The sequence below is a fragment of the Filicampus tigris genome, chromosome 13 (genome assembly GCF_054856515.1).
Source record: "Filicampus tigris isolate MCC_2025a chromosome 13, RoL_Ftig_1.0, whole genome shotgun sequence".
Taxonomy (NCBI): Eukaryota; Metazoa; Chordata; class Actinopteri; order Syngnathiformes; family Syngnathidae; genus Filicampus; species Filicampus tigris.
Genome location: NC_141229.1, coordinates 9,442,002 through 9,468,535, shown reverse-complemented (window position 1 = coordinate 9,468,535; position 26,534 = coordinate 9,442,002). Strand labels below are relative to the sequence as shown.

Genomic DNA, 26,534 nt, shown 5'->3' with positions numbered 1-26,534 from the left:
GCCAACAAGTGACTAGTGACTCGTGCCGTGCGCAAGCTCGCCAGGCGTGTGCGCGCTCAGGCTTCTGACCAATCAGAGGCCGCGCATTCGTTAACCCGTTAAATCCCACGATACTCGCCGGCAAAAACGCACAGATGCAGGAAAGTGAGCCCCCGTTTATCGCGGGGCACACGTTCCACACCCACCCGCGATAGCAAAAACTATAGAGAGAGACAATTATGAACATTTTTTTGTTTTACCCATGCACACTCATTAAACACTTAAAAAATTATGAAAATACACTTTTAGAAGTATTCTTTAGTGTCTGTTCTCATTTTTATAGCGGGCCACATCATAGTAATGGTTTCCTTTGGAGGGTCGTTATGACTGTGAGCCCAAATAAATGTATGATCACCGCATGTTGGATATACACAGCAAATTGACGAATCACTAATTTAGAAATCAGAGGCAAGTAAAAACTGTTTGCGTGCAATATCACAACTTCTTTAAAAGGCAAGACAATTTGCAATTTTGACATTCTAGCAGCGGCACGATGATCGACTGGTTAGCATGCCCGCCTCACAGTTCAGAAGTTGTGGGTTCGGCCTTCCTGTGTGAAGTTTGCATGTGCTGAAAAGTTAAACATATTTCATGGCTAAAGCTCAGGTTATCTTGTAAGAGTCGAATTTAAAAAATACAAATCATGTGATATTTTGTAACACACATTTTTTTCCTATAATTTGAAATGTTAAAAAAAAAATCATGTGGCAAATTTTCAGTAAACTCTTTTTACATTTATCTATCCGTCCATTCCTTTTCTATACTACTTTCAGACTTACTACGACTAGTACTGACTACTAGTGGATGGGAGGCTGGTTACACCCTTGCCTGGTCACCAGAGAATTGCAGGGGCGTTATAGACGAAACAACCGTCTACATATGTGGATAATTTAGAGTCTCCAATGAACCTCCGAAGATTTATTTTAAACTATACAAATAGTAGTCTAGTCATCTCGGTCCCTTTATGGTTGTAGCAGGTACATATCCATTGTTGTCGCTGTCTTTTTGAAGCGACGCCCCCTGACTTGGAACTTAACTGTTTCAAAACAACTTGTGTCCGGGAGTATATTAAGCTGCTCGCAGCACTCAGTTATGACGCTGCCACATAAAGTTGGAGTTCATGCACGACTTCTGCCGTCTTCTACTTCCGGAAATACGCCGTAGCAAACCTGCTCTATATAGTGGTTTGCTGGAATACTTTTATTTTGAAGGCCGTGAACAAAGGGAAGTGTGGAAAATACATAAGTAACTTGTTGACTGCGACTTCTGGCCGTCTGTTGGACCCAAACAATTATACAATATGACAAAACCAACCCCGGGGCTCACAATGGATGCACACACAGTTGGGTAAGTGGTAAAGTACTAGTGGCGCATTTTGAAGAGTGTCCACAGCGGGTTCGAATAGTAAATTAGCCAGCTAATGATCCTTAAAAAGCCTCTGCTATTAGCATCTCTCCCGCTGCGGCGTCAATCACGGACCCTTTTTTGGGGGGCCCTTTTTTATGAATAAGGGCGGGGCGTCACGGCCGGAAGGGTACCCAGGTCAAGGGTGGAGGGTCGCGGCCGGACCGGCAAAAAAGGGTCAAGTGCCCAGCACTGCAAATAATTGTATTTATTGTATTACTTGGGTTAGGGTATCCAAGTACTGCTTCAAACTGGGGTTAGGGTTTCGAAGTAGGGTTTTAAACTTGGGTTAGTGTTTCCAAGTAGGGTTTCAAAGTAGGCTTATGGTTTTGAATTAAGGTTTCAAAATTGATGGGGTAAAGTTAGGAAAAGTTCCTTACCCTCCCTCCACCGTTGAAAAGTAGGGGGCATCAAAATTCGCCCGGTTGCTGCGTGCATTGAGGTTGTTTGTTGAATTTTGAGTTTAAAAAAAAGAAGAAAAAAAAGAAAATCAATTTGGAAGAAGACCGTTAACAGAAATGTGAACAAAGCAACGCTGTGCATACTTTAAGGATGCACTGTCTATTAAAAGGTTTTATACGTATAGCTACAGGTGGCAAAGTTATTACTACTACTCTTACTTCCTAAACGTACTGTGCTGATGAAAACCATTTTCCACAACGAAATGCTGCCACCTCTTGTCAATATTTGGACACTTCATTCATTGCTTGTTCTTATCACTTGTATAGCTGTTTACTTTTGCAAAAGCAACACGTCAGGGATTATAATAGTGATGCTGTACCTGATATCGGTATATAAGGTTATTGGAGGGGAAAATCCTACGTTAGATTTATTTGCTGAGCTACTATTCTGTAATTTATTTTACAACAGGCTTTAGCAGGGATATGTATTGCTGCTTTGTGCATTTCCATGCAGTTGGGGGACTTAAAAGTGGCTCATTCAAATCAGCAGTGGTCGTGAAATTCTGCTTCCAATCCCGTGGTTCAAACTATAAAACACTTTATTCATGGGGGATTATATAAACCAACATGTGCAATTCAAACTTTTCTCTTATGGTAACCTTTTTTGACATCTTACATTGTGTATTAGGTTATGTTAGGACGGCGTGAAAATTTTGACATCTCCACTAGCGCTGCATGTGATTAAAAATAAGTACGCCCTGTATAAAAACGTGCAACATGACATTACATGTTAAATTAAATATACTACCGTAAAACTGTAGAACGGCACCCCTTCAAAACATGGCTTTTATTTTGAAAAATGCTCATGTTGCAAACTTGTAACAACACTGTCATGCGTTCAGGTGTGTTGTACAGGTATAATCAGAAAAAATAAAAAAAACCTTGACTTGCTGTGCGTTCAGTTATGTCAAATGGCTCCACATGTGCATTTTTAAATTCAACCTAATGATCAGTATGTTTTAGAAAAATGTAGGAGAAACAATTGATCACTACAACATAGTACATAACTCTAATTATAAGAGAAAAATAAAAAAAACACAAATAGTCAACAGGTTTAAACTGAAAAAAACATTTATTTCAGTTTACATTGCATTTAAAACTATATAACATTATAATTTTTAATTACACTGCTCCCATCAAGGAAATGTAGTGTAATTTTACAAATTAAGACCAAGCTGTGAAATAATAGAATATTCCGCCATTAAATTACTGCATGATTCCCTGTTTAAATAAACAAAATTAAGCTCTATATGCCATTTTTATTCTTTATAAAAGAAAAAGCAAAACCCTTCCAAAGTGAGGTTGAATTTTAAGGCAATAAGCCCGATCCAACAGTAGAGCATGTTCCTGATTATGAAATGCCTGAGAAGCTGCTTTGCGTTACAGCAGAATGACACAATGCCCACTCTCAAGTACCAAATGTACTATCATGACATGATGATCAGGGTGGAAGATTGCTTGTTACTGTAAAGGAAGCAAGGATATTTAGTAGAGCACTTCAAATGCAAAACAGACTGGTGCGTGTCCAGCGTGATGTACCTCAAGCTAATAAATCATTTGGCTAATCAACACCGATGCACTTACATAAAATGGCTTGTTTGATCATAGTAGTCAGAATATTGCACTACAATGAGAAGAAAAGCAACGAGCGACCTTGCAGTCTGCAAGTCAGCACCTGTGAAGAAAGCTTCCTGATCACTTTCTAAAGTGATAAGTGTTGAAGAGAGGTCAACTCTCCACTAGAGGGCCTCCCAGACCAGATGGTGATAACTACGAGCTCCCTTTTTATCCATTGAATAAGCAAAGAAGCACCCAGAGTGCCAATGGGCACAGCCCATAAAGTCTTGCCCCATTAACATTCACTGCCATCGAAAGCGTGACAAAATCCCAATACAAAAGCTCTGTCTTGCCACTAAAGTGTAAATGCGTCTGGAAGCGTGGAGAGGTTCTTTGACCAGTTCCCGTATGAATTGCAAAAGCCGACATTGTGGTATGGTTATGACCAGAACGATCCTTATTTACATACTTATCATGACTTACTTTCTTTCACTAATCCGAGTCCCGTGGGAGCTCTGGCACAAATGTTGGAAGCTCGCTGTGGAATAGAAAGTCCATTCTTTTGTCCGTGAAAAGCAATAAAACTCCTAAGGTGGCCTGTTTTTGTGTTGTGCTGCGCAATGTCAGTTCAAAGTCCGTGATTGCCTCATCATCTTCCCTCTTTTACACCTTCACAGTCACACGTGTGAATAACGAGTACGTTTGCTTCCCGTTCCAGCAAACGACAGCGGAAACAGGTGAGGCCGTCCCTTGGTTTCAGCCCCATCCTCTCACTCTACTAGCACATAAGTTGACTGTGAAGGCATCCTTTGCATGGTCTTTGCTCTCGCCATGGTGGCCCTGTGCTTCAAATATTGGCCTTGTCGCTGTAGAAAGGCGTGACATGAAACATGTAGCAGTGCGTGCACACCCTCACGGGCTTCATCTGCCCGTATCGGGGCAATGGAGCCGAGTGGGAGGAGCAGCGGGAGCAGAAGATCTGAGGAGGAAAGGTGACACACGTTAGGGGTTTGTGGGATCAACGCACTGAAGGGATGAATGGATTGTACCTTTCCACAGCTCCTACAGTGATGCTTCCTGCGGATTACGGTGAAAGGAGCCTTGCAGGCGATGCAGGAACTGCACACTTCATCTGGAACCCAGTCAGGAGGGTCTACAACAGAGCCCACAATAAAAAATCAGTTCAAGTAAGCACTGTCAGTACAGTCTTTAACCCAGTTAAAATACAGTCATACGTACACGGTGAATCTTAGATGGCGTCTCGGTCTCGATGTCAAAATGATGGTGACGACTGTTTCAATACCAAATCCAAAGCTAGGTTCACACCGCAGGTCTTAATGCTCAATTCGGATTTTTTTGAAATAATCAGATTTTTTTTGTGTGTAAGCGTTCATATTACATTATAAATGCGACCTCGGTCTTGCCTGCTGTATGAACACACGCGTCGTCAATGTGGCCCGCATGCGCAGAAGGGGAGACGACGTCACACGCGACGTTGTGTTTGCGGTGGTAAATGTGGTCCGGAGTGTCGGGGCATTCATACAGTCAAGCGATTAGATAGCAGGTAGAAATAAATACAGTATTTGGGGGGAATTATGAGGCTAGGCTTTAATATTTAATTTCATGGAAACATCACTAACGATGACGTCACGTCTTAATTGTGCGTAAAAAATGAATCTGAGCCGTTTATGCTTCATGTTTCAAGGTGGATTAAATTAAAGTAAAATATAAAGTCAGTAGTGTTACTCAAAACAACTTTGCAGATTCGATCCCCTGCTGCCAGTACTTTCCCTCTGCCTGCCTGCACATTTGGGCTCCGGAGTGAGGCTGCGTAGTACTAGCAATTTTTCTTCTGAAACATCATGCGCTATAACATGCCTGCAACGCCATTGACTTGCGAATCAACATTTGGACTCATAGCCAAAAGTTGCAAGTCATGCAAACTAGCTGCAGAATCATGCACGCTGGGCGCCGCGACTGATATGTTCCGTGGCATACGGTCGCATCGGCGGGTGTGTGGTCGGCTTTCCACGATGAGGGCCTCCCAACGGCTGCCTCCAAGAAGGATGGGCTGACATTTCAACTACCGGTACATTCAGTATGTTTGTGTTTGTGCTGACCTTCAAACTTGCCCTCACGGGCCTTGGCTGCCAATTCTGATGAGGAAATGGTCTCCTGACAGAGAGCACAGTCTTCTAATACCGCACTTCGCAGAACAGGGCCTGCTGGGCACCACAGAGAAACAAACTAAAATTGAGCTGTGTATAATTAATTGATTTTTCCTCCCCCCTCCAGTTACATTTGAATAGTCCATGTCCAACACATGATCCCTTACCTTTCTTTTGCTTATCGTTCTCTCCCTGCTCAAACTTCGTGGCCATAACCTCAAATAATGTCTTGAGAATGCTGCGAAGGTCACTGGCGTAGTTGGTCTGTAGCTGATCAGCAACACCTATGTCCCACAAAAGAAATTGAAATAACGAGAAGGGGCAGGTAAAGTAGGATACCCGCATAAGGACAACATTTCCGTTTCCTTGCAACCAAAGTCAGCAAAGTCACCAATTCTCGGATGTCTCTGAAAGATGATCCTGAGCAACTATCCTGTTGTGTGGGTTTTGTTGAGAAGTTTTTTTTCTTCCCCATTTGCTTAGAAAATAGTCGGGATGGTAATTGTAAATGTTAAAACTGTTCAATATTTGATGGCCAATCCTTATGTGTGTGGTCAACACCGAGTTGGGCCTAGCCACAGACTCCATGACAGGGATGTGAAACAGAACGACAGCCAATTAGGAAGCTCACACTGTGGCCAGACAAAAATAAAAATAGAGGCGCAAAAGGGTGTGTTGAGCATTTCAATAATGCAGGGGCAAAGTATGGCCTGCTTCATTCTTTAAGCCGGCTGTAATGTTTGTTGTATTAATTCAACCTTTCACATTCTTAGAATTGGTTCATTAAAATGTATTCATTTTGTATTCAACTACCTCATTTAATAACTGGCTGATTGATTATTGTAAATAAAATAAAACCTATTACTAATGCAGTTTGAATATGCATTTAACAATTATTTTATTCAATTATCAATTAACTATCATTGAAAACATTACAAATAAAGTGAATTATTTAGTATTTCGTCATTAAAAGAAACAATTTTACCTATGGTACACGTTTGAACTTAAAATCTAAAAATGAGGTAAAATGTACATTTAAAAATATATAGAAATGAATTTTGAAATGCATTTACCTTTTTAATTAAATGATTGTTTTATTGATTTATTGTAATAATTGTATCATTGTAATTGTAATAATTAACTTAAAAGGGGAAGTCACCCCCAAACGTTTCTTGACAATAATATGTTCTACGCGCCTCCACTAGCGTAAACATGGCATTCTGATTAATATTGCATTTGTGGAATATGAGTTAAAAGCAGCAAAATCCACTAATTTTTAGTCATCTCAGGGGGCGGCCATTTTGGCACTTTCTGTCGGCTGAAAATAATCACAGTTGCTCAGGGCTCAGGTAACGACCAATCACAGCTCACCTTTTTTCTGAAGCTGTTTTCCTCATCGTGTGCGGGTCTCTCACATTTTAAAAATCGATTAGCGGTAATTAAAAAAAAAAATCTGTGTGTGTACCCCGCCTAAGCGAACATGAGCGCTGTGCGAGGCCTTACCTGATATACAAACAAAGAGTCGGTGAATGAGGTCGCTGCTGCTGTGGAAGCGCGAGCGAATCTTATTTCGGGCAGCCATCTTGGCATCTTGTAGAGCAAGCCGGATCTCCTCATGGTCCAGGTCCTCTGACGTGCCTGAGCTGGGAGTGAGGCTGCTGATGGGACTGCAGGAAGCAATGGAAGACAGAACAGGAGAAGCTGTTCATACCCCTCAAGTGTCCCTACATTATTCACACCGACCATCCATATTTCAGTGAGTGGAGATGTTGAGATTTAAGACAGCAACGACAACTGAATACCATAAATGAAGACTGAAAGAAAACATCATCTGCTGTTTTGGCCCAGTATTAAATACTACCATATGATGCTGCTTATAGTTACCTGGGAGTGTAAACACTGCTGGATAGACTACATGTGGTGACCGACACACTCTCAGAGTCACTACCTGACACAGAGCTGAGGGGGGAGTTGTGAAGACTAAAAACAACAGTACAGAAAGAAGAGGAAATATTGAAAACATTAGGAAAGAAAACACAAAAGCACAAACTGTGAAATTAAAAAAAAAAAAAAAAAAAACGAAAACAAAGAGAAATACAAGGTGGACGTAATACCAAATTGATATTGATTGAAGTTCATTACAAAAGTGCAGTGATAAAGCAAGAACCAAAAAAAACAAACAAAAATCTACGTTGCAGACATCGCATTAACGTGTACATTAAAAAAAAAAAAAAAAAATCAAAAACTGGACATTTGTGTTCTTACCTTGAGCCCTTCCTGCTCTCCTCTTTGGTGTCCCTCTTGGATTCCTTAATTCCTTGCTTATCCTTGTCCCTTAGCGGGCCTCCAGTCGCGTATTGCCTCGTTTCAGTTCTCTGCTGGTAATTACATGGACAAGGTTCGTCCCCTACGTCGTTGCCGCAGTTCTGAGTGTGATGCCCCGGTCGTGGCTCGCCCACCAGGCACTTCTCACTTAGCTCAGTTCTCCCTTCTTCTTCGAGCGGCTGGTTCAGGCAGCGGGAAGAAGTGTGGGACAGCTGGCAAAGTTCTCTTCTGCTGAAGCACTCTCGGCCTCGCGGGGCCAGCCGGCAAGCGGAAGACTGGATGACAGCGCCGGGGGCTGCGCTTTTACACTGCTTATCTGTTCTGAGAGTGAGGCCTAACCCGAGCCCTGCGGTCTCGGAGGTGATGGCATCGTCACGGGCGTCTTCGCAGCTCCCGCAGCAGACGCAAGAGTTCAGCAAGCAGTGAGTGGCCACCAGCGGCCCACATGGTTCAATCTCAGAGGGGGAGGGCCGAGGCAGCAGCATCTTGTCCGCCGCCAGCTCCGTCAGGCTGGGGGAGCGAGGGTTGAATATGACCGTGGCCGAGAGTTTCATGCCGCCCATACGATGGGCAATGACCTCCGCGGTTTCATTCACCGTGCCCTCTAAGCCCACCTCCCAGCCGTTGGTGTAAGGCAGCGTTTCGGAGCCGGGAGCAGATGTGCGCGATGGAGGTCGCATTGCGTTGAGACACTGTGTGTTCTTACTACGTGGTTGCAGACAAGGCTCCTCTGAAGGGCCCTCGGGGAGCCAACCGTTGCGAACCGCGTCCGACGGCACACCTGGACTGCGTTGCAACGGATGAGCAGACTTTGGATTTTTTGAAGGCGAGGCAACACAACTATGGGCTTCTCTTGAGATGCTGGTAACGCCGTCTCCTGCTGGGTCCAGATCTTCCATGAAGAAGACCCTGTCTTCCTCCTCTAAATAGACACCTGTCCTTCCTCGGCCCCTCAGTACCCTGAGAGGGGAGGCCTCAGTGCTGGAAGCGCCACTGGCGCCTCCTCCCTCGCCCCTGTTGGGACGGTGTGCCGGGGACTGACCCTGGCTAGGAGGCGACAGCAGAGTCGACATCTCGTCCCCGACGCGGTACACCATCATGTTGAGCTGTTCCAGTTCTTCCTCGTCATATTGCATGGAGCAAGCTAGTTCCGCCTCTTCCGCCTCCTCACACTGCAAGTCTTCTGCCTGCTCCCCTTTCTCGGATTCCACCTGCTCCCAGCCTTTTTCGACCTCCGCCAACCCCTCCTCGCGGCTGGGACAGACAAACAGAGACAAGTGCTTTTCCTCCTCATCACCGCCCGCCTTGGAGGTGACATTAGCGGGGCTGCACGAGGACTGATGCTCTTGTATCGGTGCTGGTGTCTTGTTCGTGGCCTCCTCCTGGCCCGTGGGTAACTCGCCATCCTGAGAGATACAGAGGTTCTTCTCCAGCATCAGTAACTCTTCCTCAGTCAGAGTCTGCAACAGGTCTCTAAAAAGGTGACAAATGGTAGCTGTAACACCACAACATTTTTTTTTTTGGGTGGTAAGGAAACAGAATGTATGATGGCAATCAGTAACCTGATTTTCTTCAGTAAGGTACGAAAAGGGCGGAAGAGCTCAGACATGTCCTCTGCTTTTCGGTCAAGGTCGAGCGGCCCTTCTGAGTACACGACCAACCCGCTAAAAATAGATTCAAAATCCTTCATGAGGACTGGAAGTAGGAGAGCAAGGCCGGAAGTCTGGTGAAGACAGGCAACACTTACCATACAATGGCTAGTCTGGGAATTGTAAACATCAACGCAGGCTCATAGTCATCAATCATGTCTTGTGTGAGGTAGCCCCGTCTGAGCGCCCTGGGACAGAAGGGAAAGACAGCATAAACAAGATCACTATTTTGTCTATACCAATGTTGTACGGACCACTGCCTAAGTACAGTTCCTGCTGTATTTAAGTTGTTAGCGAAGTTCATTTGCATTGTATTGACTTAGTGTGCAATACATTTTAATTTATTTATTCATCATTATTCAAGGACAGCTTTTTTTCCCTATATTTAAGCACAATGTTAATGTTCAAACTGTGCTTACTGTTACTGTGGCTTAAAATAACTTAAAGCGGAAGTCAACCCAAACATGTTTTTTTTAAGAATATGTCCCCAGCAGGCCAGTAGTTGAAACACGGCATTCTGATCGATTGCACTCGTTTTTAGCCATCTCTGGGGGCGGCCATTTTGGTTCTGTCGATGGAAAATGACATCACAACTGCTCACAACGACCAATCACGGCTGACCTGTTTTCTGAATCTGAGCCGTGATTGGTCATTGTGAGCAGTTGTGATGTCATTTTCAGTCGACAGAAGACAAAATGGCCGGCCCCAGAGATGGCCAAAAACGAGTGGAATGACACTTATTCCACAAACGCAATATTTATCAGAATGCCCTTTTTTAACTAGTGGGCTTACATAGAACGTATTCTTGAAAAAAAAAATGTTTGCGTTGACTTCCGCTTTAAGAATATAATCACTGCCCTATTTTTTTTTAATGAACACTAAGGCCTACTACGCTACTGTGTTTTAATGTTGTCATGATGGTGGTAGTTGGAAAGCTAAGAATTTTTTTGGGCCGGCATTTGGTGCAAAAAGTTTGACAACCAGTGGTCAACACGATACATGTGGCGCATTTCATATGAAGTTAGAAGTTGGAAAACATAAGTCTCTTTGTTTGTTGGGGGATGGGGGGGGCAAAGTCACCTTTCCACCGTCTCACAGAAGAGAACAATCACCTCCTGCTGTACATAGTATTCTTTGGGAGACTTTACAGGCACCATGGCTGACACATAGCTGCAATGTAAGAGAGGGAAGCGATGACATTTGCAGTTGAGTCAAAGGTTTGTTGTTGGCAAATGTGAATTATTATTTGCGCTACGACTGCCAAGAAGGTCTGCTCCTAATTTACCTGAGTTCAAACTCAGCAAAAAGGCTGTCGAAATGTCGCAGTGCGTCCTTCATGCGGTCTGTATAGAAATTGAGGTCTCGCAGGGCCTGGTCTCGGGTGATGTTGCGCACCTCCTCCAGGCTGCGAGTCAGGTCCTTTGCCAAGGGTCTCATCGCTATACTCTCTATCTCCCTGTTCATGATGATGGAGCCTGCAGCTAAACACTGCACAAGAGTGGGAAGATCTTTAACAATCGCATGTCACACATTTCCACGTGGGGCATTTGTCCACACGAGATAAACAGTATTTTACAGACTTCACGGAAAGCTTGTTTTCCTCCAGACTGAAGCGGAGGGAATACTGTACCTCTGCTCCAAACCAGAGCTGCCCCGCCAAGTTGTCATGACGAATCTCCTCTGGGAACTTGACACAGAAGTCTCGATTGGCTCGGTCGCAGGGAATACATTCATCCATGATCTGATTGATGATGTTCAGCACATTGTCCTGCAGCCACGTGGTCACAAAAGCACAGTGAACAAAAACATGAGCGAATGACACCTTTTCCAAGACAGCCATTGCAGCTTTCGGAGAACATTGATTGGGACGTGAACCAAGGCACGTTGACAAGAGTATCACAGCGTTAGGGTCGCTGACGTTCAATAAAAACACTAAAATGAGGCGCATAATTCAAGCTGTGAAAATACTGTGTCACACACCGCGAGAGCTAATCAAGAGCTTACGTGCCGCTGGCATGTACAAGAGCCATAACAATGACTTACAATGAGCTTTTCACTCAACTGTGGCGGCACTGTGCACTGTAATCTTGTCAGGCGCAGCACTGCGTCTTTCTCTGCACGCCCAGAGGAGGAAGATTAAAAAGCTTTGGGATGGGAAAGCTTGACCATTGATTCTTTTACAGTTTGGAGCTGTTGGTGTGTCCGTAAGCCGCTAGTAGCAGGGGACACCGGTGATAACCATCCCGAGGAACGGCTGCAAATCCTCTTTTGGGAAAAGATTTTTTTGCCATTCTTCCTTCAGCTTTTATTTTCATCATTGCTTGTCTTTCAACCTTTGTCCTCACCTGTCTCTCGTGTGTGCCGATTCAATCTGTCCGAAATATAAACACGCAGCCATTGCAGAGCACTCAGGCCGACATAAGATAAGCATAATCGGCATGCCAGAAGCCCCCGGAGAGACCCGTGAATAGTAGCTGATAGCTGCGGTGGCCGGTTCAAGTGTAAATTGTTGGCCCGAGTGGGCTCATCTGCTATTATTGGTGCCCCAGGCTGTTGGGTATCACTCCCTAATTTATTCTTCAAAAGCTTTCAGGGGAATGTTTGAGGGGAAAACAAATCTATTGCAACATAAGACCGCACAAAAAAAAAAAAAAGCAGCACAACAGCACAACAAAAATAAGCACACTGCCAAAGGAAGATGGTATAAGCACAGTTGGGGGCCAAGTGGTGACCTTATTAAGCATTGCCCGGTGTGCAGCGGCACTGGCAGGGCTGCTGGAGCACAACAGGCCACATGACGACCCCCCCCAATACCACCTGCAGCTCTCTCAGTATGATGCAGCATGGTATCCATCACTCATGCACAGCCTTGCCCTCCAAGCGCCTCTCAGCCCTGACCGCGCAATGAGTACTCGAACCATTACCTCTATCATGTACATTTGGGCCACAGCCAGAGCTAACAATGCACACCAACGCCAGCACAATCAAAACCAAGACACCCATGCATACACTGTTCTGAAGGTCAGGGTTCGGAGCTCTGCTTAATCATTTTCCTCCATTATACCCCATGGGACCAGCCCATAATTTAGAGAGTGCAGCACATTAATACATTTACAATATAGACAGCAATTGTTTTGGGCCAGTCTAGCGCTGCATCTCGTCCAAAGTCAGTTGGAGTAGGTTCCAGCTCACCTGCGAAATCAATGAGAATAAGCACTGAAGAAAATTGGTAGATGGATGGATAGATGGACTTTTCATCAAGTAACTGTAAGCAGCTATATGAAATGTGTGTAAAAAACATTTTCTCCTTAAAGCGGAAGTCAACGCAAACATATTTTTTTTCAAGACTATGTTCTATGCAAGCCCACTAGTTGAAACAAGGCATTATGATAAATATTGCGTTTGCGGAATAAGTGTTAATCCACTCGTTTTCAGCCATCTTCGGGGGCGGCCATTTTGTCTTCTGTCGACTGAAAATGACATCACAACTGCTCACAAGGAGCAATCACGGCTCAGATTCAGAAAACAGGTCAGCCGAGATTGGTCGTTGTGAGCAGTTGTGATGTCATTTTCAATCGACAGAAGACAAAATGGCTGCCCCGAGAGATGGCTAAAAACGAGTGCATTTTGCTGCTTAATTTGTATTCCACAAACGCAAAATGAATCAGACTGTCGTGTTTCAACTAGTGGGCTTGTTGGGAACATATTCTTGAAAAAAATATGTTTGCGTTGACTTCCGCTTTAAAGAAGCCACTGTTAGACATTTATTAACTAAACACACGACGCAGAGCCCTGCTTTTCAAAGATCCTTACACGCTGACAAAACTCTACTTATCTCATGTTATCAGCTCAACGTGCTTCATGTGGAAACCTGACCTAGATAAGGTAACAATGAGAGTACATCGCCAATTTTTAGACTGAGGCTGATAAGTGCCGTGGCTATTTTCAGTTTGTTGTCAAAAAAAAAACAATGTCCAGCCAGCCGGTTTGCGTAATACAGTTATGTGCATTGATGCATCACTGCCGAATCAATTTGTCTCACTTCAAACTTTTTCATTTTTAACACTACTCTTAACACTACTAGAATGTTTTAAATACTCGAAAGGCGTGGTTATAGACTTGACATCTGGGTTTTAACATGCTTTCCAATAAGCAAGTTGATGAAAGTAGAATTACACAATCATTTTGTAAAACGGGAAATGTTTCTTTGCTTCTTTAAAAAAGTTCCAAAAACAGGTGACAATGTTGTCAAAGCGATCAAAGTTCACACAGACATAGAAACAAATGAGTAGTTCAAGCTACACATTTGGTTGTTTTTAGTGGATAAACCATCTAGTTTAAACATCGTTAAGGAGTGTAGAATGGTTAAAAAAGAGATAAAAAAATGTGAACTTTAAAAAAAATAAAACTATCTGTAACTTTGCTCAGCATAGAAAAAAAATCTCAGCAACAACCCACCCCCAAAAAAAGGACCATAAATCCAACATATGCCACTGGGATGTTGCGATTTCTCATTAAAGGCAGCATGACACAGTTTCTCCGACCTCACCTGACAGGAGCGGAACTGATTGACCAGCAGCGTACATCTTTGAGGGTCCTTCCTTCCATCCAGGCTGTCCAGTTCAGCGGCCACCTGGTTCAGCTCATCGTCTGCGTAGTAGAACTGGGCCAGAAGCTGTGGGTCTGTCCTCTGCAAAAAAAAAAAAAAAATCACAACAAATTACTGACAAAAAGGTATGGAAGCCAGAAAGGCTGAACGTTATATCATCCCCATTGGGGTCTTTCCACCAAATTAAAACCATGATTTAACATCCAGTGTATATCAATTCTTATACACCAGTGGGATTGAGGCAGTGCTCATAACATCCCAACTACACGTTTGCGTCCTCACACAAGAGCTCATAGCTGCTGTCTGCCTCCACCACTATTCAGACGTTTGCTACATAAATAACAACAGTGTCGGATAAAGACGCACTTATCTGTTTCCCACTTTAGCAGAACTGGGCTATATGCTAATTTACAAATGATGCATTGGCTATTAAGAGGTAATTCTAGGCTTCGTTTTCACACATAAGATGAATAAAAGTGATGAATAGGACTTCAATGAGTGATATAGGGCACGCCGCTCACGAGTTGTTTTTTTTTGCAGATTATGCGCAAATTCTCGACAACACAAGTCAATGTACTTTGAGTTTTTTTTTTTTCTTTTTAGGGCGACGGGAATGACATATTTAGTATTCATTGTCACTAGGCGAGTTAACAAAGGCTTTAATACAGTGAAAGCTCCCAGAAGAGTAGGCGTAATTAGTGAGCCTAACCCTGGAAGAGCATTTGTGTCATTATCTCCCACCGTGCACTGGAGGTGTTGGGACCAACAGCACAGTGGAAGCAAAGCGTGTACTGGTTGAGTGAAAACATTGCACAATGTATGGTTAGAAAAAAAAAGGAAATGACAGAATAATACAACTACTTAGCTGTGCTTGTACTTCAAAGAAAACACAGTATCACATAGGTACGTTTAAATTTTGTGTATAAAAGACAAACTATGCGCGCACAGACACAGAATCAAGGGAGGCTCAAGATAGATCGAAAGGTTAATGGATTTGAAAATGGCGACCACATGCCGACGCGCATCATCACGCACACAAGTATTGTGAGAAACCGAATGATAGTACAGCGGCTCAGGCGCTAAAAGAGCAGCATGACTGGGCGGACTGGGAGAGCCACTTGCCTTTTTGTCTGCGGTGTGGTGAAAGTGTTTTTTATGACATCAAATGGAACATTAGTATTACTGTAATGGAGAAATCTCTCACAGGTGCTTTCCCCTCAAGTTTGCAGTGCTCTTCCTGTTGCGTGATCCGCTCCCTTGTGGACTTTCTCCCTGAATATGATACACAACTCTGTTCCCTCACTCACGCTCATTAATAATGAAACAAAAAGCAAGCATACAGCGATATAAGCTGCAGCAGGGATGCTTGTCGCATCAGTACAGCGAGAAGAGATGCATTCAGTACTTTTTTTTTTTAAAAAGATGTTCAAAAGACCTCCATTTTGGTCTGATGGATATTTTTTTTAAAGGGCAGATTGGGGGTCGTTATGCGTATCGAATATTTGCCAGTGATATCGGCGGTTACGGGTAGGCAGGCTTTAGATTACGACAACATTGGAATGGTCTGTGGCACAAATGTCACGGTGACCACAGAGAAACGAGCAGCAGGAGGAAGCAGAAAGATCTTTTTCCTGAAACCCATATGCACCGGTGTGCAAGATAGAAAAGAGGTGTCTGAAACAGATGTCATGCTCAAGCCTTCTCCTGCTACATTCCTCATACAAGAGAGAACATTCTTGCAGCAGCGCATCATGGGAGAAACCAAGTAAAAGGCAGGCGGTGCTCAAGATGCACTGCAACTTAAAGACACTTAAGTGGCTTCATTCATAAAATAACATGAAATAATTCTGAAAATGTGAGGGCAACCATATGTTTGACTTCTAGCAGCAGAGCATTTGGACAATACAAAGTTGTAAACTATGCTGATCTGTTTTTTTGGTTGAGTCTCCATAAATAAAGTCAATCAAAGGAAGAATGAACAGACGAAATAAATATGAACATGGTTGCATTCTTCGGTGTGGAATTCTTCGTGGGTTGCACTGGAATGATGTCGCTGTATTCAAGTAGCTGACGCAGCTCTCTTGCCTACGCATTTTGACTGTTGCCAAAATACAAACTCATCCTCATTCGGACATCAAAGATATATGATTCATGTAGGCTGGATTCACACTTCACGTTTCAAATTCCGTGATGACGATACGAACAAGGAAAATGCAGGGAAAATGGACAGCCGCATATCTGAAACAGCGCTTGATCGTATCAGAAGACGCAAGTCGGGAACGGCACAGATCAGATATTCGATCTTTATGAGCCGGACAATCTTTGGACCACATAGAGTGAGGCTGAAGACAAAAACAGCGCAATGATCAGTTAATTCTTATAATGCACAAAGCCGTCGTATGTGACACTGTATTCTTTGTCTAGCTTTTTCCATATTCTGGGTCACTGTTTTTTGGATAAAGTTTTGACATATATATATTTTTTTTAATGCACGGATGCACTCTTGCTGATTTTCAACCCCATTTAGTGAGTTGGGCTGGTTTGCGTCCAACCTCCGCCCACCATCACCGGCAAAAATGTAACACTGTATTGTTACAGTGCAATTGACAAATATTCAGAAAGGAGTGATCGTGCGGGTATATGACTCCAAATCTTACATCATCACCACCAATGACAGCTCTACCGTACATTAAGTAAGGACATGAGTCAGCAGACTCTCGTCCCTTGTGATGTGACATACGCCTCTGATACTCCCACTGTCGGCCACTGTTGACTGCTCTGTCGATGACGCAGTCCAACGTGGTGCAAAATTCTTTCAGACCAATACAATTCACAAAGATTCTGCACTTCCTGCACTTTGGTGAAACGTTAATTAGTAAACGGTAGTGTCTGTTCAAATTGAGTGGCTGCCACTGCACAGCTTGGGCATTTTTGTCATTTCTGCATTCTCCGAGGTCTTCAAATTCCACACTTCATTTCCATTCAAAGCATACAGCTGAGGAGAGCTGCCAGACACTTGAAAATCAGCGATGCCACCGGCGTGTGCACATTGAAGCCACTTAAGGTCTTGAAAAGAGACCTTACTTCTACCCTCCGTATTCTATTCAAAGCCCCATTTATGCTGGCTTCTGGCTACCATACAAGGATCCCATGCAAATGTTTTTGGGGGGGGACATTGGTTCGTCAACTCATTTATTATTTAGGACTCAGTGTTGAAAGCAAGAGTGAGCCAATGGTTTTAGTCACAAACTAAATAAAATACTATTATCGGAATGTCGTGGTGGGCAAACTGGATTCAGTCGTGTTGAGTGATTGCCTCACAGCTGTTGCATGATTCACAACTGCTTTGTCTAACTATGGAAGGCTTAGGAATATCAAAACTGTTCAAATCTATTCTTATCTGCAGGATGAAGATTTGGATCCACATCAGACGACTAGACTTATCTCAGTCCACTGACTCCGAGTGATCCACCCATCTGGAATGAAGGCTTAAACTGTGCCTCTTCGATGCAGATTGTCCTGATGTGACATTTGGACTAGGCAGTAACCTCTCTATGCGTCTGACACTCACGTCTATCGGGACATCTCACACACAGGGGAGAGGATTTGGTTAAAGGTATATCCCGAGTCCTCTGACTGTTTCGTGGTGTCACATGGAGACACCCTGTTTGCCAGCATCACAAAGGAATCTCTTCTTATGCAACAAATAATCTGGTTATACAATCCAGAACTGGCTGCTTTGTCTGATTTGCATCTGTGAGTATAAATCTTAGAGAAAAAGTATAAAAAGTGCCAACCTAAAACAAATAAGCAAGAACCTGCATGTGTGGTTTTAGATATCAAATTCTGTTTACAAATAATAAAGTTGTTCAAAGTGTTTCTGTTGCTTCGGGGAGTGATAAGAAATCTGATAAACTGCCTCTAGTGTTGCCACTTAACAGTTGGCGCAGATGCCGACACTCTGAATTGATACAAATGTGGGCTTGTTCTGGAGTTAGATACAACGCACCAAACTCTCCAGTTCTGCTGGAGGCTAGCAGCTCGGGGGCGCTGCTACTAGCAACAAAGTCAATGTACCTTTCCAAATCTACCGCTATCTTGCATGTGATAACAATTCAGCCAAATGCACCTTTATGCATGCCGTGATTACTTTGTGTGAGATTGACCGACAGCTACTCTGCCATCTTGGCAGATGTGCATGGCTCACTTTGAGGACAAATTTGTTCACATTCCTTCCACTGTTCTAAACAGTGACAGAGTGAAGATACTGAACTAGCTGCTGCAAATGACACACGACAGCCGTGACCCAAGAGCTTGCAGTGGCACAAATCTTTTTGATTCCAACCAGAAAAAGCCCAGCTCTGATGTTTGTGATGGCAACTGTAAACGACAGCTCTCTGTGAACGTTCTATGACTAACTGCCTTGCTACAGTACTTGTTTGTGTGTTTTTCAGTGTCTGTTCAGGGGCACAGTGTCATCAACTCAAATAGTTTGTTTTTCAAAATATATAGTCAGGGCTTGAGATATGCAACATTTTTTCCCGGAGTGTGCGAGTAAGGATTTTATCTGGTCGTGTTTGCGCAAGTGTATACGTTTTAACGCTCCACCAACACAAGCACGGCATTAGAAATTGTGATTAAAAGGCACGCTCTTTTGCAGTCTCAAAGTTTTCGTGAAGTTTGTGCGAACGCCGACCGCTGTGGACTTGCTCATGGACCGCAGTGAAGGTTTTTTACGCATGCGCATTGGTTCACACATCCCTGTAGATAAAGAAGCTGCAGACATGTGTTTAGTCCGGGCGGACTGAACAACGGTGATTAAAAATCACTTCTGCCATCTACATATTGTTTATGATAGATGGAGACATTGACCATCTCCGCAATAGAGTGTGACACTGTCTATGCCCACACTATTGTCAGTTAAAGACACATCAGTATCCTCAGTTGCCATATTGAGGTGAAACACAACGATTCAGAAGGTAGCGGGTGCTTTTGTACATGGCGATGATGACCATGAAAAATGCCCCCAAAAAATCTGTAATAGTAAGCTACTATTTAGAATTTGATGAATACATTTTAATAGGGGTGTGCTCAAAATATTCATACCTAGATATGTACCGATATTAATTAAAAATGATACCGTCTCGATATTCTCATTCTGAGTATTGGTACTTCTACCTGACGCGAGGGGGCACAGCGGCGCCAGCGACTCACATGAGAAGGAAGCACCTGAATGAGGAAAGTTAATGAGAAAAATGGTCAACAAGATTTTTAAAGCACCGGCATCTCTCAAGGTAGATGTTTGGACACATTTTGGTTTTAAAGCCAAAGAGCATAATGGATGTGTTTAACATAAACTAAGGAGCAGTAAGGCCATATTGTATATTATTGTAAGTAATGTTAATTGATCAATTCATAGGGACATATGTGCCTGTTTAATTTAAGGCATTTATGCTGCAATTAAGAAAGCCTTTGCCAACCTTCAGTCAATCAGTGTTGAGGGGCTACAATCTATTGATGATGATGCCAGGCAGGGTGTAAAGCTGCGGTTCTCCAAGGGGGTGTGCATTAAGAGGCCCCACAATAAGAGCTGGCCCCTCAAAATTGAATTGAAAGTTAAGTAAAAAATCCTATTCCCAGTAAAATATTTAGCAAATAGAATAACTGGAGTCACTGTCAAATGTGTCAATATTTACTACATACAAAACGAAGGTACCCTATGCAAGTTATACATAAACTCTGCCTGGCAACAAGTAGCAACAAATATGTTGATTCAGACTCTAACTAATAATAGAATGTCAGCTGTGATGTTTTAGAGTTATTCACATCTTATTTGTCCTGTCTCTGTAGTAGGGATGGGCAAAATACAACTACCGGTAATTGCATCTTGAATGCTCTGTCAATTCAGTCTCATGTAGTTTGCAGTATGAAGAAGAGCATTACCTCGGCTGTCAACTCCACTGGGAAGCATTATTCTGATCAATATTTGACTGATCGAAACAAATCAGAACATTCAGAAAGACATTCTCCTATCGCATTGGAAATATTCAAAAATAGTGATTAATCGAATTGGAAAGTTAACAATGAGCAAATAAATGTCAAATGCTCCTACTCCTAACATTATTAGCAAGAATTTAGAAATAGAAAAGGTAACGCTTGTTGTCGTTCATCACAGTGAAAAGCAGGAAAAAAAAAAAAAAAGAAAGAAAAAAAGAAAGCCTTCGATTAGCGGGTCTACTAATTACTGCCATTGACAGAAGCCTCCCTGGTGGTAAGCAGCGTCAAATCTCACATCCTCCACGACCACTTCCCTTCAATCATTGTTTCTCTACACCTGGCTCAGAACCTGCAATGAATTTTAAAAAGTCTTCCATCGCCTCTGACCAAGGGTGAGCGCCCTAAATCCAGGAAAGTGACAACAAATCAATTACAGCATGGCTGGTGGCTAAGCAGAATGAGACCTCCAAAGAGCCACAGAAAGAAGGCTAAATATGAAGCCATGCTAGCCACTGCTCAGCGGTTTGCTGTTCCTTCCTCCAACAACTGTGTGCCAACAGAAGTGCCTCTGCAGATACCGGCTGTCAATTTCTTCGTCTGGCCTCGCTTCTTCCATTTGCAGGTTACAGCGCGTCATATCAATTACCATTACTACAATTGCATTCATTGCTATAACTGTGTACAGCTAAAATCAAGGCGTTGTCTTGAGTAAATTACTATTAATGCGTCAAAAGAATGATTCAAAGCTATGAAAATATTTACAATATTTACTTCGCAGTGACATTCCGATAACACACACTGCATACATACACGAGGACATGCACACATTTGTTTTTTTTAGATATAAGCATTTTCACGCAAAGACATACTTTCGAGGTCCAAGATAAGAAAAAAAATGGATAAAAATGGCACTCACCATTAGCTACGCTTCACCAAACCGTGGCCGTTTAGTGTATTCCAACAAATATTATGACAGAGACATAAGAACAGTGTAATGCCATGAAGTTTGATGATGTTGATGATAAAGTAGATGATGATACAGTAAATTTCACTGGTCCGTCATTCGCCAGTGGCTTGCCTGTCCAGTCCGCCATCCCGGAAGTTATTTTAACCAAACGTCCACAATATGGGACAATGTCATTGCTGATAGGATAGGATCCTGCCACAGAGAGAATAACTAAACCACTAATAATAAACACAAGCTCGTAGACTCAGAGGATCTGGATTTTTGTTTATCAACTCAATGTGGAAAGCACAGTCCATTAAAAAGTAAGACAGTTTGTTCTCATACTTCTACCAGTAACAAGACTGGAGTTGAACATCAGCCAACGAATAACTACAAAACCAGGTATGGTACGTCATAAAAAAAAATAATAATAATAAAAAGAATGTATTGTTCCTGCTAATGCTTTTACACTCACAACATCCAAACAAAAACGAGTGGAAGTGAGGTTTTGACTTTCTTTGAGTGGATGTGGGGTTTTACAGGTACGTTCACAGCATGCTACAGAAGTAGGAGAGAGCAACGGCACAGGGCAGGCAGTGATCACAACACTCTGATAAGAGATGAGTTTGTCTCCTGGATGTCAACAGGAACCAAGCCAGCAGAGCTTATCCTTGTCACACTCTTTTGCCACCACTCACTGCAAAATTGTCAAATAGTCACTGATGAATTGATAGTTAGGGCGACAGTAACCCTTTCTGCTTCTAAATCCAAGACAGGTCAAGCCAGTGACTGCGCAATCTCTGCTTTAGTCAAGGAGACAATGCTGATGTAACACTTCTTTATAACCCGGAGAACATTGCTCAATAATAAATGGCTTACTTGGTGTCAATGTAAAATGAAAATGAGATGCAACGTTCTATCATAAATGTCACAACAATTTAAGTAGGATGGAGACAGATTGCGAAGCAGGGGCGGAGCCATGGGTGGGCCTGAGTGTGCACAGGCCCACCCAGATTGACAGACTGGCAACCCAGTGAGATTCATGAAAAAAAGATATATTTGTACAAGCCATTTGAAAACACATTTATATTCTCTGGCTTTTGATCCGACCTGAGACTGTCTAATTTTCAGCTGTTTTATGGTGTCTATTGTATATAGTGTTTTGTGTTAATTTATTGTTTTCACTTGTTTGTATGTAAAGTGCTTTGTTACAGCTTTAGCTGTTGTGAAATGCGCTATACAAATAAAATTGTATTGTATTGTATTGTATTTCTGTCATGTGGATTTATTTTGGTATATTCAACCTCCCACCACTTGGTGGAGCAGCGGAGTCAATTTGCCAATGTCACGTATATAATTAAGGCGAGACCCAGGTGTTGCGAGGGTGGAAAGGCAAACGGTTTTGGACCGTGGTGGTGTGGTAAAACAGGTGGACATATACAGTTATAATATTGGAAAAAGAAGAAAAGGACAAAGGCGGACGTGTGGTCCCGTCTCAACAAATGGGAAGAAAATAAATATATAATAGCTAATTGGCTTTTCAGTAATGCAGTAAAAAAACAAAATCTGAATCTGACTGCATATGCTGAGAAACCTTCGATTGTTAACGAAAAATTAGGACATTACAACTAAACACCAATTTTGCATAAAATTCAAAAAAAAAAATCTGCCGAGCCAATCAAATTTGTTGCTTTGAAATTAAAATTCAAGGTTGACATTCAGAACCAATAACTCTTTGAACTTGGTAGGAGTTTCCATTGTACCTATGATAAGAAACGCATCATGCAAAGAGCTGTAGACCACAAATTACCAACATTATGGTGCACTATAGAACCTTTTAGGAACAGTTCTTATGCCAATTTACTGTGCAGACATATTTAAATAGATTTTAATGCATGCTGTGAATCGGAATGGAGAGTACACTGCATAACTTAAGACAATTTTTATTACTTTTTTTTTTTTTTAATCAGGTTTAACTTTAGTTAGGTTCAGTTTAATCGTTTCATGCAAATGTTCATCGGAGCTCCAAACAAGGGTACATTACAATAAAGTTGGATGTAAATGTTGCACAAGACTTTCAAAAGGACAGTTACTCACAGTGGTCACTATAAATAGAACAAGTACAGAATTACTGTCAGGCAGTAGACCACGTAGATCATTCTTAATCGACTTCTGGCGAAGAAACACACTCTGCTTTAACTCTGGGAAAACAATGTATAGTGATGACGCATCACAAGGTTGCATTAAAACTACTCTACATTCCCGACACCTAAAAAGTTAAAAAAAGGAACATCTCTTCACTTATCAAAAGTGCTGCAGCTGGAATATTTAACAAGGTACCAGCGATCTGCTCTGCTTGCATGATCTAAAGAATTACAGCAAATCCAATAACCCCTGACTCCAAAAGAAAAGACTGGGCCTGACAGCAGCAAATTTAGCAGTGCACTAGCTTCACATAAGTACAAATATGACCAGAGTTTAGCCATCAATGCTGGATTTAAATCCACCAAATCTTAAAAATTACTCATTGAACCAATGAAACGTTATGATTAAGTGGACATTCATTTACACCAAAAGGCCACAATATCATGACTACTTGAACAAGGTTTCCTCATTTAGCTATATGAAAGTCCATTTATGTTGACCCAAAGATCAGATCGGCAAACAGCGCTTTGTGCTTCCTGTACAGTAGGTGGCTGTATGCACCAAAGAGCTGTAATCCGCTAATGAACCTAGAAGGAGGACAGGAAGAAGATGACGACGAGCATTTTTATAGACAGGAGAAGGGGATTGGATTTTATCCTTGGCCACAATGCGGAGCTGGATTCTGGTTAAGGTAAAACATTTTAAACTTTAAACTACTTTTGGCGTTTTAGGAGTTAAAACAGATGCAAATATTATATAATTGGCAAATAAGTGAACGTGAAATGTATGCGAGTGTGTGTATAAAGCTCTTTGGGCAGGCAAGTATGATGTAGATTTACCATTTTAATCACATTGGATTTTTCTCGTGTTTTTTTTGTTGTTGTTGGTTTTTTGGAGGGGGAGACCGTGATGATAGATGGACTGGTGGACCGGTAAAATTTACTGATGGGAGAGCAATGACAGCAGCGCGGTTAAAAAAAAAAACACATGACAGACTGACCGGCTGAAAATTAGTTTGGGTCAACTTGAAAAAATTACACACTGACGATGACGGACAGGTGCCCAGACCGCTGGCGGATGGACTGGCAACATTTTGTAAAATGCCCACAGCTGCACTCTAGAGTTTCCATTTAAGCCAAAATGCATGTTTTTGGAACGTGGTAGGAAAGCTGGAGTGTCCAGAGAAAACCCACACAAGCACTGGGAGAACATGCACTCTACACAGGAAGCCCGGAGCTGAAGTTCGCACCTCACAACTGTGAGGCAGACATGCCACTCTCCACTTAGTTTGACTTAGTCAATTGAAAAAAAAATATTTTAAACATTTAACAATGTATTTACTTTGTTAAAGGGAATATCAAACCCTAAAAAGTATTTACAATACGTTATATGTGCCTTCACTAGTTTAAACATGGCATTTTGATTAATATTGCGTTTGTAGAATGAGTTAAGCAGCAAAATGAAATCGTTTTTAGCCATCTCAGAGAGCGACCATTTTCTCACTTTTGTGGACTGAAAATGACATCACAGTTGCTCAGGGCTCAGGTAATGACCAATCACGGACCACGTGTTTCCTGAAGCTGAGCCATGATTCGTTACCTGAGCAACTGTGATGTCATTTTCAGTCGACATCAAGCGGCAAAATGGCCACACCCACAAATGGGTGGATATTATTGCTTAACTCATACTCCACACACACAATATTAATCAGAATGTCGTGTTTCAACTAGTGGGTGGGCCTGCATAGAACATATTCTTGTAAAGAACTGATTTGGGTTGAATTCCCCTGTAAGTATTTGGTTCATTATAAATTACTAAAAATAAAATATTAGACTACATTTCATGTTAATAAACAATTTTTTCACTCTTTTTAATCTAATCTACGAATAAATCTAAAAAGAACTTTAAAGATGTGTGAATTTTATTTCAGCTTTTTTATTTTACAAATTTTAACCTGTTTTCTTCCCACCTACAAATGACTTGATGCCCATTAGTCCTTTTAATTAAATATAACGAAAAGTCGCCCTTGAGCACAAATTTTCCCACCCTTGTCCGAAAGGGTTTCAAAGCAGGAGTGTCAACAATCAGATCACAGTAATACGTGTGACAATAAAAAGTCCGTGCGTGTGTGTGTGTGCGCGTGCGTGCGTGCGCGTGTATAGGTGCGGGATTAGGCATTCACGCAAACATGTTTTCCCAGTGTCTCTCTTGAACAAAAGGGGTCAACAAAAACAAAGGGGAGGGGGGGCTATAAGCTTGGCTGCATATGTCAACGTGAAGACTCAAAAGCCGGTCGGCCGGCCGGCTAACGTTAGCAGATGTATGACATCGCTTGCGGGCTAGCCGAGCCGAACCGAGCCGAACGAACCGAAGCATCCCCACTGCCGCCGCTTACTCCCACCCGGGAAATACAAACAAAATGGCTCAACGATGGACTGACATGAAGAGTGGATTCCAGAGAACTTACCTTAGGCTTGTAGAGCCACTTTCGAAAGCGGTTCATCGTTACCGCGCCACCTTCCTTTTGTCACCGAGCCCTCGTCCGCTTCTCCGGCAGTACCTGTGTGCCTGACAGCTTCGCTCGGCTGCTAAGCTAGCTAGCAAGGGTGTCTTAAAATACAATAAAATAAATAAAAGAAAACATATAATAAGTTGTCCTAAATGCTAGAAAATGGCCCTCGAGGCAGACGGCGGGGATACACGCAGACAATGACTTATTTCCGCATTTTGTCGTCCTGTGGGGTTTGCAGCCTGTCTTCCCCTGTCCTGCCACTTCCAAAGTCGCGAGTGCACTGGCCAACGTCTGCGGCGCTCGCTGCACGTCCGATGTTACTTGATGACAGTCACGTTGACAACATTCACCTCCCACTTTCACAGGAAGTGAGACGTTCAAGTACTGCTCTCAAAACATCGGAAACCACAATGATTTACATTATAATCTATTCTATTTTATGTGCGTTCAATTAGAGGAACAATTCAAAAACATGTTTGTGTGAACAATGAGACTTTGCTGTGCGTTTAGTTTTGGTGAAGTGTGGTGAAATTCATAGCCTTTATTTTCTTAAAACATGAAATGTATTTCACAACGCGGAGACATTGTTTTTGTGTACAGTATAGGCTCGAAGAAAATCTGATTAGTTTAATCAGATTTAGGTAGACAGACGATACATTGTGATGCTGTGGTCAAAACCCGTTTGCAAGTGTTTATAGTAATCAGCTTTTCCCTCCTAATGA

General features: G+C 42.4%; 1 protein-coding gene across 3 annotated transcripts; it reads right to left on the bottom strand.

The window, feature by feature from the left end:
* Window positions 1–2,957: 2,957 nt before the first annotated feature.
* Window positions 2,958–26,164, bottom strand: zfyve28 (zinc finger, FYVE domain containing 28). 3 transcript variants are annotated; one of them, XM_086049972.1, is made up of 14 exons: window positions 25,768–26,164; window positions 14,153–14,293; window positions 11,234–11,371; window positions 10,889–11,091; window positions 10,684–10,773; window positions 9,702–9,791; window positions 9,517–9,618; window positions 7,895–9,427; window positions 7,514–7,609; window positions 7,133–7,296; window positions 5,797–5,913; window positions 5,582–5,683; window positions 4,511–4,614; window positions 2,958–4,440 (listed from the first exon to the last, which is right to left on the bottom strand). In XM_086049972.1, exons 1-14 carry the CDS (start codon window positions 25,801–25,803, stop codon window positions 4,309–4,311), a joined length of 3,048 nt encoding a protein of 1,015 aa, XP_085906098.1. In that variant the 5' UTR covers window positions 25,804–26,164; the 3' UTR covers window positions 2,958–4,308. The 3 variants fall into 3 exon arrangements, with proteins under 3 accessions (XP_085906098.1, XP_085906097.1, XP_085906099.1); XM_086049971.1 differs by having other exon boundaries at window positions 5,582–5,686; window positions 25,768–26,163; XM_086049973.1 differs by lacking the exon at window positions 7,514–7,609 and having other exon boundaries at window positions 5,582–5,686; window positions 25,768–26,163.
* Window positions 26,165–26,534: the final 370 nt, after the last annotated feature.